The 15,390-nt window shown below is 48.2% G+C and overlaps 1 protein-coding gene across 1 annotated transcript in view; it reads left to right on the top strand.

Annotated features, from left to right (window-relative positions):
* si:dkey-22o22.2 (neural-cadherin) overlaps positions 1-15,164 on the top strand; it is a 116,220-nt gene extending 101,056 nt beyond the window's left edge. The window contains exons 19-34 of the mRNA XM_014200922.3: positions 65-1,061; positions 1,676-1,769; positions 3,713-3,906; positions 4,266-4,501; positions 5,216-5,493; positions 5,591-5,805; positions 6,518-6,645; positions 6,800-6,927; positions 7,830-7,941; positions 8,984-9,164; positions 9,268-9,434; positions 9,534-9,798; positions 10,703-10,883; positions 11,006-11,259; positions 12,288-12,445; positions 12,693-15,164. Coding sequence (XP_014056397.3) covers positions 65-1,061; positions 1,676-1,769; positions 3,713-3,906; positions 4,266-4,501; positions 5,216-5,493; positions 5,591-5,805; positions 6,518-6,645; positions 6,800-6,927; positions 7,830-7,941; positions 8,984-9,164; positions 9,268-9,434; positions 9,534-9,798; positions 10,703-10,883; positions 11,006-11,259; positions 12,288-12,445; positions 12,693-13,289 — 4,185 coding nt within the window. The 3' untranslated portion in view covers positions 13,290-15,164. The remainder of the gene's footprint in view (positions 1-64; positions 1,062-1,675; positions 1,770-3,712; positions 3,907-4,265; positions 4,502-5,215; positions 5,494-5,590; positions 5,806-6,517; positions 6,646-6,799; positions 6,928-7,829; positions 7,942-8,983; positions 9,165-9,267; positions 9,435-9,533; positions 9,799-10,702; positions 10,884-11,005; positions 11,260-12,287; positions 12,446-12,692) is intronic.
* The last annotated feature ends 226 nt before the right edge of the window (positions 15,165-15,390 follow it).

Below are 15,390 nucleotides of genomic sequence, written 5' to 3'. Positions count from 1 at the left end.
TGTTCACCCCAACACTGTTGCACTGTAATATGTTTGATGAGTATTTTGTTATCAATATTAATAGGTGGCGGAGGACCTAGAGGTGAACAGCGAGGTTCTGGCGGTTTCCGCCAGCGATGGCGACCAGGGTGAGAACGCAGTGGTCACTTTCAGCATCGTCGGAGGCGACGAGGACAGGAAGTTCTTTGTGGAGACGGACAAGGCGAACCGGCGTGGTGTGGTGCGGCTGAAGAAGAAGATGGACTTTGAAAAGCCCCACGAGAGAACGTTCAACTTGACTGTGAAGGCGGAAGACGCAGACTTCTTCAGCCTGGCATACTGCCTGGTTCAGGTGGAGGATTCCAATGACCACGCACCCGTCTTCTTCCCACAGTTCTATGAGGCTCCTGCCATGTCTGAGGACGTGTCTGTTGGCACCATTGTGGCTCAAGTCACCGCTGCCGATCTGGACTCAGGACTAAATGGCCGCTTCTCCTACAGCATTGCCAAAGAGTCTGACCCCAACGGGCAGTTCCTGGTGGACCAGTCAGGCTGGGTGGTAGTGGCTGACTCTCTGGACCGGGAAATGGTATCCCAGCACAGACTCATGGTCCTGGCCACCGACACGGGCAGCCCGCCACTCACCGGCACCGCCATCGTCATGGTTACCGTACTGGACGTCAATGACAACGGGCCAGAGTTTGAGGTGCCCTACAAGCCCATTGTGTGGGAAAACATGGCTGCCCCCCAGGCAGTGAGAATAAACGATACATCCCTGCTTCTCCACGCAGCCGACCGCGACTCCTCACCCAATGGTGGACCGTTTTCCATCCGTCTCCTGATGTTAACCTCCGATGCTACCAGCTTCAACCTGACTGACCTGCGCAACGGTAGCGCTGCACTGACTACCATGCGAACCTTTGACCGTGAACGCCAGAAGGAGTACCGTCTTCCCATTCTCATGATTGACAGCGGGTCTCCCCCAATGAGCTCAACCAGCACACTGACGGTTGTCATCGGCGACAGGAATGACCACCCCCACTCTCCGGGCCACACCGACTTCTTCGTGTACAGCTACCATGGTATGTTTCTCCAGTGTTCTGCTGATGTTGTTGTTACGACACTACTTGTCACAGTTGAATGCTTACGGACTCTTGAAGCCCAACATCACTTATTTAGTATTTCATGCCATCTGTCAGCTTGCTGTAACTGCTGGAAAAACTCTGGTTTTCTGTCATGTATTTTTAGTAGATTCTCTGTATGGGTTTTGCCAGATGAAAGTACATTAACCTTCTAATAAGAATTCATCATGTATCTCCAAACATGCCATGAAGCAAACAATTTACTTAAGCTCAAGTCCCAGGTTTGATAGGCATATAAACAGGAGCCATTACATGTTTTATTTGATTTCACGCCTAAGGGGATTACAGCACTCAATTTAGCTTTTTGGAGGGAAAACGGGAGCTAACATGCTAATGTGTGCACTTCCCCTGCTGTGTTTTCAAAACCGTGTCCATATGTGCCAACGAGGCGACGCTCTCCAACTTATCTTCCCTCCTCCGCCCCTCCTCCTCTTCCTCCCCTCCTCCACCTCCTCTTCTCCCTTTCTTTCTTTTTCTCTCTCACTCTGAGAGCTTTAGGTGTACGACAGGGAGGGGTAGTCTTCCCGCACCTAATTCTGAGTTTTCCCCCGTAGGTGTTCTCCCCACAACAGTGCTTGGCCAGGTTCAATCCCCTGACCTTGATGACTGGAGCGAAAAGGTTTACAGATTCCAAGGCAAACCCCCCAGGTACTTTGATCTCCTCACTAAAGTTGGAATGAAGCCCGGCCACTTAAGAGAGAGGAAAAGAGAATAAGACAAAAGAGTGTACAATAAGAGGGGAGGAAAGTGTGGGATTGAGAGAGAGAGAGAGAGAGACAGAATGTAAAAGGAGAGAAAGATACATTTTAGGGGAAGGAGAAACAGGCCGTTTAAGAGAAACAGAGAAAGTAGAAATAGATTGGAAGAGAGAGAGAGGGAAAGCGAGAGAGAAAGGGAGACATGAATTGTCAGGAGCACAATTATTAATACTTCATAAAGAATTGTATTGAAAATTCCCAGTGAAGCGAGACACGGCGCTCTGGTTTTGTTTGATGGGTGCGCAATGTTTGGTGTACACTGAAAAGAAGCTGATTACGCTGCTGGCACCTCTCCCTCTAATGAGACACCTGTAATCGGGAGAGCTAGTAAGCACACGAAAAGATGACAAGGAACGACAGAGAGAGAAAGTGAGCAAGAAAGAGCCATTACCATGTTGAATCCCCAGTCAGCAGATCCCAATGCGTCTCGAAGGACCAAACTATATGGATCATCTCATTATACCTACCAGCCATCCGTGTAGATGATGATTTGAAGCCTATTTGTTTTCTGTCTCCAAAGTGCTGTGTTGCATGTTTGCCCCGGCTAGCCCTGCAAACAGGGATTCATTAATGTATTACATTAACATGATGTCCCGGGGAGCGATGACATAACACACATCTACCCACAGCTCAGCACCTCTTCGATTGGGCCAGCCGGTTTCATTTTCTTATGGCTCAGATAATTACCTCGTTTGGCCTGACTTCTGAAGGTCACGGGCCATGCATAACCAGCTTTTACTGTTACGTAAGAGAGAGCCATGGCACCTTTTCAAATCTCTTTTGATGGCGGGCTAGTGTGTGAGGGTACTTACCGTGGTGTGCCATCAAACAATGTGATGCTAAAACAATAGCGCGGTCATGTGGTAAAGCTCGGTGTATCTGTAAACATTTGTATGTTGCTCCAGTTGTACAAAGGCTCTGTAGAGCAGAGCTTACATACTGTACTGCTGCCGCCCCCCCCCCCCCCCCCCCCCCATTTTCAGTAGAGGCGGAAGCTTCAAAAACAGAGCCATTTTGAAAGACATCAGATGAACTCCTTGGCATTGACCTCTAACTTGAGAGATGTGGAGCGAGTGAGGTAGATGGAGATAGTCACAGCAGAACCATCATCATTCCCTTGTCATGATCTGAGCCAGTGATAAGGACCAGAGTGGACAGGGGCCAAGTAAATAGAGGGATGATAGATGGAAGGGGAGAGAAGATATGAGTAGATAGCTGGGAAGGAGAAGAGTCACTGTAATAGAGGGAACAAGGACATGTGAGTAAGAAAAGTTAGAGAAGTGAGAAGTAGACTTTAGGAGCAGGATAGGATAGAAAGTTCTGCAGTATTAACATGGGGCTTAGGTAGGGCTGGTGGGGTTAGTGTAGTGAGAATGTGTCTATGGGGAGTAGAGAGAGAGACCTAGCATGAACCTAAGAGGTTGTGGGAACAGGTTCAGGGGGAATAGGTTTTTGATAGAGTGAACACTGAACTGGGTATGCAGGGAATAGAGTAATAGAGTTAACGGGGCTAGGTGGGAGGAGGGAGGGGTGTTGGTAGAGTGGAGGAGAGGTAGGGTAGAGAGGGTTGCATTGATACTGATAGTGAATCCATCTATAATGCATGTGGCTGTCTCCCTGGACTGTTCAGTGTTTTAACGTGAGATGGTGAGCATGGAGGGAGGCCAGGGATAGTCCTGCATGGATGAACACCGGGGGGACTACTGCTGATCTCTCTTACACTCAGTTCTCCCCCCATCCCTCTCTTTTACTTCTATGCCCACTACCCCCCTTTTCTCTCGATCTTCTTCCATTTCTCTCTCCCTCCATCTCCTCCTCCCTCCTCCCTCTCAGCGGGTTGTTCAGTCTGAACCACAACTCAGGCCAGTTGATTATCAGAGAGGGGGCCCCTGTGCCGGTGGGTTCCTACAGCCTCGAGGTCCGTGTCTCCGACAAGACCTGGCCCGACGTGATCTCCACCGCAGAGGTCGTCGTCATGGAGCTGGACGAGGAGGCGGTCCAGAACGCTGGCTCTTTGCGCCTGTCCAGTGAGTTTTGCCACCTAGTGTATCAGCCAATATTGTCACTTTTCACTCTTTTTCATGGTCACTGACCACAGACCATAAGGAGCTAATGCTGTCATAATGTTTCCATAGTAACCGTGTCACGTGTGATGACATGCGTGCCTGAGTGCTGTGTGGCAGGCTTTCTTGTATCTAATAGTTCCCATAGGTCGTGGTTCACATCACCCCCAGGCACCAGCTGAGCATTTACAAACATCTGACTGATTTGTACTGTCGTTACCTGTAGAACATTGGGCAGGGGAGTGTTTTGCACGGGGCATTCCACTTTGTAGTGTGATGAACTGAGTGTCCTGACCATTCAACCCCACCATCCTGTCGCGCAGACATCACAGTGGAACAGTTCTTCAGCAGTGCACCGGGTCAGGAGAGTTCTTTCTCCCGCCTGGGTCGTCTCCTCTCCGAGCTTCTCCAGACCGACCGGGACAACGTCCACGTCTTCTCTGTCGCCAATGGCAACCGCCAGGGTGAGCGCCAGGTCAACGTGTGGTTCGCCGCCCACGGCTCGCCGTACTACAAGGCCGAGAAACTCCACGGCAATGTGATGGCGCATAAAGCTAAGGTGAAGATGGGATGCACACTAAGTGTTTCATATAAGAGTTCGAATACGCATAAAGCTTCACACTAGACAACGTTACAAACATTCACACTATCTCACACAGTGATGCACTACTAAAAAGAAATATTTAAAATCTCACACACACTTAAACACACACACACACTGACACCATGCTCAACAACATCCATATTTCATCACACACACACACACACATTTAAACTCTCACACACACTTAATCACACACGCACTGCGGCACACTACTCAAGTGTGTGTAAATGTTTCATGTCCATTTAAGGCATGAGACAGCATCTGGTGACCCAAGCTTGCGCTGGGGGAACAGAAAGGGAGAGAGAGGAATGGATGGATAAGAGAAAAAGAGGGATGACAGGAGAGAACGTCTGAGTCTTTATAAAGTCTTCACTAGTCCATAAATCCTAAGCTGTTTTGTAGTGAGTGTTGTGCTGCCCAGAAGCAGTTGTTTATACACTGGATGTGTGTCACTGACAGTTTTACTGCTGCCTGTTACGATTGAATGGAACTGGTGAGTTGCTTTTAAGCCATTGGAGTCAGATTGAGTCAGAACAAATTCATCCAGAGACATCACCTGGCTGTAAATTAAGACTATGAAAGACTGATATGAAGACTGATTCAAACCAATTTGATTTCACTGACAGGCAGTAGACTGACGCTCTCTTTCTCTCCCCCCTCCTCTCTCAGTTGGAAGCAGCACTGGGTGTGTCTATCTCCCAGGTGGGTATAGACGAGTGTCCCGCCACAGACTGCAGTCAGTCGGGCGGCTGCAGCAGTGACGTCACCTTCAGCCTCACCCCCACCGCCCTCAGCTCCGGGAACACCTCCCTGGTGTCTGTCTCCGCCTCCTCTGAGGCACGCTGCGGCTGCAGGGCCAGAGAGAGCCTGCACCAGGCCTGCTCCTCCTACCCCCACAACCCCTGCCTCAACGGAGGCACCTGTCAGGACAGCGAGCTGGGATACAGGTATGACGGTCAAAGACAGTTGGAGCCAATAGCTCTCGCTAGTTAGCATTAGCTGTTAGAAATAAAACGTTCGCAATGTTTCTCCCCTGCCGTTCAGGTGCAAGTGTCCTCCCATGTTTGACGGGCCTGAGTGCCAGCAGACCAAGCACTCCTTCCGCGGCCAGGGTTACGCCTGGTTCCCTCCCATCAGGCCTTGCTTTCAGAGCCACATCTCATTGGAGTTCATAACCGAGTCAGCCAATGGGCTGCTGCTCTACAACGGCCCTCTAGGCCCAGCCCAGGCCGGAGAGCAGGAGGACTACATCTCTCTGGGTAAGAACAGACAGCCTACATGTAGGCCCTGAACAGAAACAACCACACCCTAGTCCATCTCACTTACTCCTACTTCCTACTTTCAATGTGTCTGGAAATGGATAGGTAAGCAATATGGGGATCGATCGGCAACCAGCACTCTTGATCAAACCCCTAGTGGAGGTGACATACTCATATCCTCATAAGCCTGCGTCATATTCAGGTCCCTATAAGCCATGTGGCTTTTATGTCAAGTCATGTCCCCCCTAATCCTAATGTCACATCCCAGAGGTCCTATATGTCCCTAAGATTAGTCCAGTTTGGCCTTTAGAAAGGCCTTACATAATCTGTTTGGTAGCCCCGTCGCATTAATTTATGTAATTATCGAGCCTGCTCCAAGTTCCCCCGCTCCGGGGATAGCAAATCGAACATGGCTGCTGAATTGATTGCGGTGAAGCATTTTTCACTGGTTCTGCTCAACTGAGTAGCAGTGTAGAACACAGAGGTTGGTCAGGTCACACACCATGTAGTCATACACACTTTCACACGCATACTGTTAATGCAACATTAAGGCGACTTATCAATGTAACTCTGTATATTGGTGAGTCAGCCAGTTTCAAGCGAAAATGACTAGATTGATTGATGGAGAGTCAGAATGTGTTTCCACTGTTATGTGATCTCAAGCCTCGAAGTGATTATCTCTCCTCATCCCTGTTTCCTGTCTCTCTTCCAGAATTGAGGAATGGCGTTCCGACCCTCAGCATCAGCCATGGATCGGGAACACTGACGTTGCAGCTCCCAGCGAGATCCACCATCACGGACCGCCGATGGCACCGCCTGGACATCATCAGTGACGGAAAGGTCCAGATATATTCCCAGAGGGGTTGGAGGAGGGAACGGTTGGGGATTGGGGAATAGCCGAAGGGGGAATCCTCATTGGGATGCTTACATTATGAACTGAGCTAGGACCTGACTGTGAACGTGACGGTGGTGCTATATGATGTGTTTAATCCAGGCAGTTCAACTGATCCTAGACCAGTGTTCGGGGGCAGTGGTGAATGAGGTGGAGGGTCTAGTGGTGGAGGTGCTGGAGACAGATCAGTCTGGCTGCAAGGCTTCTGGAGAGACCCCTGGCAACCTGAGGTAAGAACAGGCAACTGTAGACCACTAGACTACTACAGACCACTGAAGACTACTACTGACAAGCCATGTTATGCACAAGCCAACACTAGCTGGGTTCCCATCCAATTGGTGACAGATTTTCATGTGAATATTCTAAAATCAGCTAAATAAAAACGATGTGCATTTTCTCACCTTTTGTGGTCAAATTCCCACGTACTGAATAGAAAAATACAAGTTAAATGGGTTTCAATCGTATTTTAAACTATACTGATGGTTTTCTCGCACCTTTTTGTTGTTGTTATATAGCGAGTGTGACCACTCTGGTATTGACACGTGCTCTCTAGCCAATAGCGATACCTGCACACTGTTGACTAGAGCGCACACATAGTCGACATGATGAGATTATTATTATGGACAAAAGAGAGATTATTTTTATTTGTCAAACAGCAGCCAAGCATCGATTATCATGTCACCAGAATAAGACCCTCGATATTTATTGGAAAGGAGCATCAAGCTCATCACCGTGCTCTTTAATCAGCCTGTGAAGTTCATCATAACCTATTTCACCTGTAGCCTATTAAACGGCATGCTTTCCCTGACGAGTCGTAGTGGGAGGACCACACAACATGGCATCGCGTGACTCCAAGTTTACTTCCCTATAATGGTTATTATATCAATATTTGTGCATAAAAGCGTTTTCATCGATATTTCTCACATAATTCATTTTACAGACACAAAAGGATCCCACATTGTCTAGCGTATTTTGTGATGTCGACATTTGAAAAGTTTACCTAAAAATGTTCTGTTTCCGTCAGGCCTGTCATGACATTTTTGATCCGACATCTACTTTGCTTGTATAAAAAGGTTGGATGGAAACCTGGTTACTGACTCTTATCTCTGTCTCTCTCCTCCCCATCTCCCAGGTTCCTGAATGTGAACCAGCCTCTCCAGCTGGGCGGGGTGAAGGAGGCCTCCACACACAGACGCTACAAAGCTTTCACTGGCTGCCTCAGGAACCTGGTGGTCGATAGCAAGGTAACCTCTCTCTTCCCCCCCTCCCTTGCTTTCTCTTTCTTTCGTTCTTTCTTTCTCTCCGTCTTCAATAAAGTCACACCTCCTCTTCCTCCACCACCTTTTATTCCTCACTTCTCTAGTAGTTCTATCCTCCTTTCCTCACTGTCACAGTGTTTTCATTCTCCCCATCAGAGTGACAGAGCTGTCTATCCATCAGACTGATAGTGACAGGTTTATGAACAGAGCTCAGAGGAGACAGAGACTGGCAGCTGTATTAATATACCTGGGAAGAAGAGAGGCTTTCTTTTAGTCTGTTTACTCTATGGGGTTGTCAATATTCATTTGTTTATGTGAGTGGGTTTCTTTTGCGACTTCTCTCTGCAACGTGTGTGTGTGTGTGTGTGTGTGTGTGTGTGTGTGTGTGTGTGTGTGTGTGTGTGTGTGTGTGTGTGTGTGTGTGTGTGTGTGTGTGTGTGTGTGTGTGTGTGTGTGTGTGTGTGTGTGTGTGTGTGTCCTGTTGGCACTTGCTGAGAGTGCCGGGGGAGAGAGTTGGATAGACGGTCGTTTGAGCACAGCTTATGAAATGAGGACAAAAAAACGATTTCAATGTCCAAATAAAACATAAATTATAAGAACATCTCCTCCATAAACTATTCCTGAAAGCAGATTAGCTTGTGTGGTTTTGCATCACTGCTGGGAAATATGAAAGGGAGGGAACATGGGACTGAAGTGGTGGCCATTTTGGCTCAGATGGTTGACAGTTGACCATATACAGTCCTGTTTGACATGAATTATTAGGGGAGAGGAGCACAGCAGGACAGCATGAGTGATGACCATTTTGGATCAGATAGTTGATTATATACAGCAACAGTAGTAGCCATTTTGGCTCAAGAAGTTGACCATATAAAGCCCTATTTGACATGGGGTGTGAAAGGAGAGGATCACAGGGCAGCAACGGCATCCATTTGAGCTCAAATGTTGATAACTGACTCTGAGGGCTCTCTTTATGTTTCTCTAAGCTGATATTTAACCTATAATGTATTCACTACATCTCTCTCTGGAGGTGTATGACCTGGGAATTCCGGGGGAGAGCTTGGATAGTTCCCCGGGCTGTGGCCTGACAGACGGGGTGTGTGTGACAACAAGTGGACCCTCCTGTGGCGTCCACGGGACCTGCCTGGGCGAGTGGGGCTCCTTCAGCTGTGACTGTCACCCCGGGTACAGCGGGCACAAGTGTGACAAAGGTAGGTGACTTTGCTGGTGGACTGGTTCTTCTTCACAGCAGTATTTTGGTGTGTGAATGTGTGTGAGGGAGAGTATTAACCATATCGCCTCTCTCCCCTGTAGCTCTACCAGAGTGGTCCTTCGTCAGGGACAGTATGCTACGCTACCAGCTGAGGGGGGGAGGTAGCCCCCGTCGTACACACATCCAGCTCCTGCTCCGCACGCGCTCCTCCTCTGGCACCCTGCTCTCCATGATGTCCCGCGGTGCCAACGAGTACATCATCCTGGAGGTCAGTGCCCTGCTGTAACATCACTCACAGGATCCAATTTAGTCAATTGGAAAGTGAAAAGTGGCTACATTTGCTGATGTCCTCTCTCCGCTCTCTCAGATCGTAGACGGCCACCTGTCGGTGCGTGCCAACCTGGGCGACGGTGCCCACTCCCTCCGCCTGGCCAGCCAGCAGGTCGACAGGGGCCAGTGGGTCCTCGCCAGCTTGCATCGTCATGACAACCTCTTCACGCTGCGCCTGGAGCAGGGCGGTGGCTCGCGGGAGGCCAGGGCCTGGATGGGGAACAGGCGGGAGATTGTGGTGCACCCCTCCAGTGTGCTGCTGGGGAATGGACCCACCCCGGGACAATCTGCTGACTTCCAGGGTAAGAAGTCTCCTTTTCTGTACTTTCCATGTTTTCTCTGCTGGTTCTCTCTTCTTTCTCCTCTGTCTCCTCTTTGTCTCAATCTATTCTCCTGTTTTCCTCTCTCCTTTCATCCTCTCTTCTCATTATTTCACCTCATCCTGTCTCTACTCCTCCCCTCCTCTCCACTGTAATGGTCTCCTCTCTCCTTGTGTCTGCCTCTCAGTGTGTGCCTCTTGTGTCTGCCTCTCAGTGTGTGCCTCTTGTGTCTGCCTCTCAGTGTGTGCCTCTTGTGTCTGCCTCTCAGTGTGTGCCTCTTGTGTCTGCCTCTCAGTGTGTGCCTCTTGTGTCTGCCTCTCAGTGTGTGCCTCTTGTGTCTGCCTCTCAGTGTGTGCATCTTGTGTCTGCCTCTCAGTGTGTGCCTCTTGTGTCTGCCTCTCAGTGTGTGCCTCTTGTGTCTGCCTCTCAGTGTGTGCATCTTGTGTCTGCCTCTCAGTGTGTGCCTCTTGTGTCTGCCTCTCAGTGTGTGCCTCTTGTGTCTGCCTCTCAGTGTGTGCATCTTGTGTCTGCCTCTCAGTGTGTGCCTCTTGTGTCTGCCTCTCAGTGTGTGCATCTTGTGTCTGCCTCTCAGTGTGTGCATCTTGTGTCTGCCTCTCAGTGTGTGCATCTTGTGTCTGCCTCTCAGTGTGTGCATCTTTGGTTGGGTCAAAAAGCCACAGGTCCATGTCAAGGAGTGGCTGATCTTTCTGTCATCATTTTGTTCCATATTTTTTACTCAATCTTTCCCTTTTTTCCCTCTATTTTACTTTATCAAGGCAAATACATTTCTTAGAAGTAGCAATCACAGAAAACAATCATCTCTGATGATCTTTTATCCTATTAGTTTTTCTCAGTCATTAAGGCTCTCTCCCTCTCTCTCTCGCAGGCTGCCTGCGGGATGTAAGGCTGAACGGCCACTCCCTCCTTCTGGATGGTCAGAGTACCGAGTTCAGCACGGTGTTGGAGCGGAGGGGGGTGACTTCAGGCTGTCACTCAGACGCCTGCAGTGCCAAGCCCTGCCGCAGCCCCCTCTACTGTGTGGACCTGTGGAGGAAACACCAGTGCAGGTGTGTGAGGCTGGCTACACACACATTTAAACACATACAAGCACTATCTCACACAATCTTACACATGCTAAGGACACACAGACATAGTTAAAAGAACAAACCTGTTCTCCGGCCTCTCCCAGGTGTCCAGGTGGCCAGGTGACGGTGACAGACGAGACATCAGGCCACCACCGCTGTGTGCCCTCCCCCTGTGGACCCTCGGCCTGCCGTAACAGGGGCACCTGCCACGCCCTGACCCCCGACAGCTGGCAGTGCCGTTGCCCCGAGGGGTTCAGAGGTCAGCGTTGTGAGGTGGGCCAGATGAAAGCCCACCGTATGGCCGCCCTCAGCCCGGGCTCCATCCTGGTCATCAGCATGTGTCTGCTCGTCTTCTTCGGTAAATATGGACGACTAAAACCCTCTCTTCACATGACCTTTTACCCTTTTACCCATACTGAAACCCTCTCTTCACATGACCTTTTACCCTTTTACCCATACTGAAACCCTCTCTTCACATGACCTTTTACCCTTTTACCCATACTGAAACCCTCTCTTCACATGACCTTTTACCCTTTTACCCATACTGAAACCCTCTCTTCACATGACCTTTTACCCTTTTACCCATACTGAAACCCTCTCTTCACATGACCTTTTACCCTTTTACCCATACTGAAACCCTCTCTTCACATGACCTTTTACCCTTTTACCCATACTGAAACCCTCTCTTCACATGACCTTTTACCCTTCATATAGTGAGCTGTTTTTAAGACATCAATAGAGTAGTCATTATAATGCTGTCCATTAGCAGCATTGATAAACACCATATAGATAGATGTGTAGTTAGATGTATGCAGAAGGGAGAGCAGGGGAAATAGACTAGAGACTAGAGGGCCTGTTCAGTGACAGTGACACGTGACAGGTAGCGAGGTTTGTATGAGCCTCTGACGGGTACGGCTCTGTGATGTCAGACTGGCAGGGCCCCCGAGGGCCCCTCTGTCAACGCTGACGGCCCTGATACACGACACAGCGAGATCATAGCCCCATGCCAGGGAAAGGAGAGGGGGATGAGAAGTGGAGAAGACGAACATAAACATCTGAGTGCTAAAACTAGAAATGTCAAGCGGGATGAGGAAAAGGGTGAAGTAGCTACAGTGGTGAATGTCTAAAAATCAGTGATGGTTAGACTTGCAGGGAGAGTGAGGAAGGGAAATTGAGAGAGATGGCATGAAGGGAGAGGGGAAAAGAGAGTGTAGGATTGCCTGAGGGACGGTAGATGGCCGACAGAAGACAAGAGGTGAACGTGAAAAGGATAGGTTTTGCTTCATCTCTTTCCCTTCCACACTCAGATGCATGTAGAGTACATAGTGTTATCTCTCATTCTCTTCCATCCACTCTAATGACTGAACTGTTGCCGTTCTCCTGTAGCTGTGCTGGTAGCTGTGACAGTTTGGAACCAGAAGGGCAGTCGTAGTAAGTTCCAGAAGAGGGGCGTGTACCACATCCCTGCAGAACACCAGAGCTGGGAGGACATCAGAGAGAACATCCTCAACTACAACGAGGAGGGAGGAGGAGAGCAGGACCAGGTACACACACACACACACACACACACACACACACACACACACACACACACACACACACACACACACACACACACACACACACACACACACACACACACACACACACACACAGGTCAGACATTGCAGCACAGTGAAATTACCTAAGTCGCTGTTCATTGAGATCGATTTCTAAATTGACCACTAGATGGCATCATTGACTTATTTTTCATACTTATGTTTTTAATTTGATGCCATTTCATCCCTCCAGAATGCCTATGACATCACAGAGCTGAAGAGGCCCCTGTGTTCCAGCCTGTCCCAGTCCTCATCCTGCACCACCGCCCCCCTCATCAAGTCCTCCCAGGGCTCCCAGGAGGAGGTGCACCCCGCTGGCTCAGCCTGCAGCTCAGGGACCCCCTACCTCCACATCCCCCACCACCACCACCACCGCCATCATCACCACGCTAGCAATGCTAGCTATACTAATGATAGTAATGATGCTCATGCTAGCTCCGTGGGCCACTGCCCCATGGACTTCAAGAGCTACGTGGCGCGCATCATCTGGGAGGCCGACAACGACAGTCAGGAGTTCCCGCCGGACAGCTATCACGTCTGGAGCATCGAGGGCGCCGGGTCCCCGGTCGGTAGCCTCAGCTCGCTGGGTTCTGCTATCTCCCACGATAAAGCAGAGGAAGAGGAGGGAGCAGCCTTCAGCTACGACCGGCTATCCCACTGGGGGGACAAGTTTGAGGCTCTAAGTGAAATGTACGAGCGACCGGCGCTGGCGCTGACATACAGGGAAGCTTTGAGTTACAGCCAGAGTCAGAGGAGCCACAGTCAGGACAACCTGCCACACCCTTTTTAGGGTACTCATAAACCACAACCCATCATACACTGCAACATTGACTGACTTAGTACCTGCTAGTGATTGTGTATGGTGTGCCAATGCTGGTTGGTAGTAAGGGAAAGAAACCACACGGAAAATTGTCTCCTGTTATTTTTTTCTTCATGTTGACAGGTTTGCTGAAGCTTTATGTGGTGGAAGAGGGATTACAAGTCTTAGTGAGATGAATTTATTTATTCTGTTTTATTTCTCTCTGTGAAGTGTTGAAACTGTATTTATTTTTGCTCTGAAATGATGTTGAACCAACAGGGACAATGTTGTTCTTCTATATTATAAGGACTTTGAACTTAATGTGTCAAATGTATATGTTACCGGTACCCATTTATTTTGTATTATAACGTTTTTGTTTCAGACATCCTATTGGATAAAGACAGTCATGCCAAGGAAACAGGCAAACGGAGAAGCTCTGATTTGTTCCTTTACGACATTCTATCCTGTGAGAATATATATGGACAGCATTTTTGCCCTACACAGGGGGAGTTCCCCTTCTTCAGTTCAGCAGGAGGTAGATATGATCTCTAGGAGGAACCTTATAAAACTAAAGGAAAATTGATTAGACGAAGAAAGCCATCAATCGTGTTGTTTATTCCTTGATATGTGTAAGTTATCAGTTCTCATACGCAAGAGATTCTAGATCCTCTAGACTATTGTCAAATACTTTCCCTTTCAATCACAGTCTAATTGCACTAGTGGATGATTCTCAGTCTTGATTGCAGAATCCATTTGCCAAAAAATAAGTACAAACCTTAAAATGCATAGAACGGTAAAAGCATTGTTGATATGCCGGGTGATAAACCTTCACTTGGCATCAATTATGTGTATTATAGAATATAGTGATGGGGTTTCAGATAGGAAATATTTTTATACTCCAATATAGATATAATGAACCCAGCCCCTGTGGTGCACTGTCTTGATGTGTCTTACAAGGATGTGCTCCTTTCTTCTGTTTCTAGCTCTATGTTGGTTCAGAGATGGTGTTGTGTGATTCCAATCATTTCTGAAACTTCCTGTCCTATCGTCTCGGAAACAAGAGGGCAGGATGACCCCACAGTGTCCTGACAACGTCTGATGAATGTATTGTGCTAAAGGAGCCAGGAAATACAGGGAGGGGTTGGCTGGGAAGGAATAGTTGTGAGTAGTCAAAGAAAAGTCAAACAGTACAATCACAGAAACTCCATTGCCGACACTTATTTTATAAATGATCTGATTGAAATGGTTCTATTTTTGTTGCCGTAGGTAGACAAAAACTCCCCAAAACTAGCTCTCCAAAATGTCTTCACTTTACAATTTTGTTCGTGATAACTCCTATATATAGCTGTATAAACAAATATCCCATCTTTTCCATGGCTGTAGAGTTACTGTGATGCACAGTGGAGACACAGTGAGAACCAGGAACACCTCCCTAACAAACACACTGATAAAATCCCTTCTGGCTGTTGTCTCCACATTGTCTCCACATTTCAAATTACTGGTGGTGCCTTTTGTACGCTGGTGTTTGGTCCAATTATCGACTGCACCCTTACATTTTTTCCCCATATGACTTAACTGCAGTTGCTATGTTTGCATATATTAACCTAAAACTATAGATACAATGGATACATGTGGTTGCAGCCGTTCAGTGATTTTGATCAGGAGACACATGGACTCTGGAACTCACAAACCCAGTAAGGCTTCATCCTCGCAGCCCAACGTCCCTACTTACTGTATTCAGGACTCAAGGTCCTTGTCCCCGTGTTATTATGTATATATAATGTACATATCTACGTTTTATAGCAACCTAACGTCAGATATTCCTTTTGTATATTACTTTAATTAAAATGACTTTTCTTCAAGGCATTGCAATTGGGTTTGTAACTTTATTTGTCCAATGTAAGGATGGCTGTAACTCCATCTCTATTATATGGACACCGTTAATGAACCACGGCACAGGCTTTATCAGGACATAGCGCTGTATGAGACAAGGTACAACAACAGTGATTAAAGGGATGAGAAATACGGCCATGATTATTCTTAACATAGGGACATACTGCCCTCTTGTGGTGAGTTTCAGATCTTTACATGA

The sequence above is a fragment of the Salmo salar genome, chromosome 05 (genome assembly GCF_965601325.2).
Source record: "Salmo salar chromosome 05, fSalSal1, whole genome shotgun sequence".
Lineage (NCBI taxonomy): Eukaryota > Metazoa > Chordata > Actinopteri > Salmoniformes > Salmonidae > Salmo > Salmo salar.
Note: the sequence above shows the minus strand (reverse complement) of the source record. Positions and strands in the feature narration are given on the sequence as shown.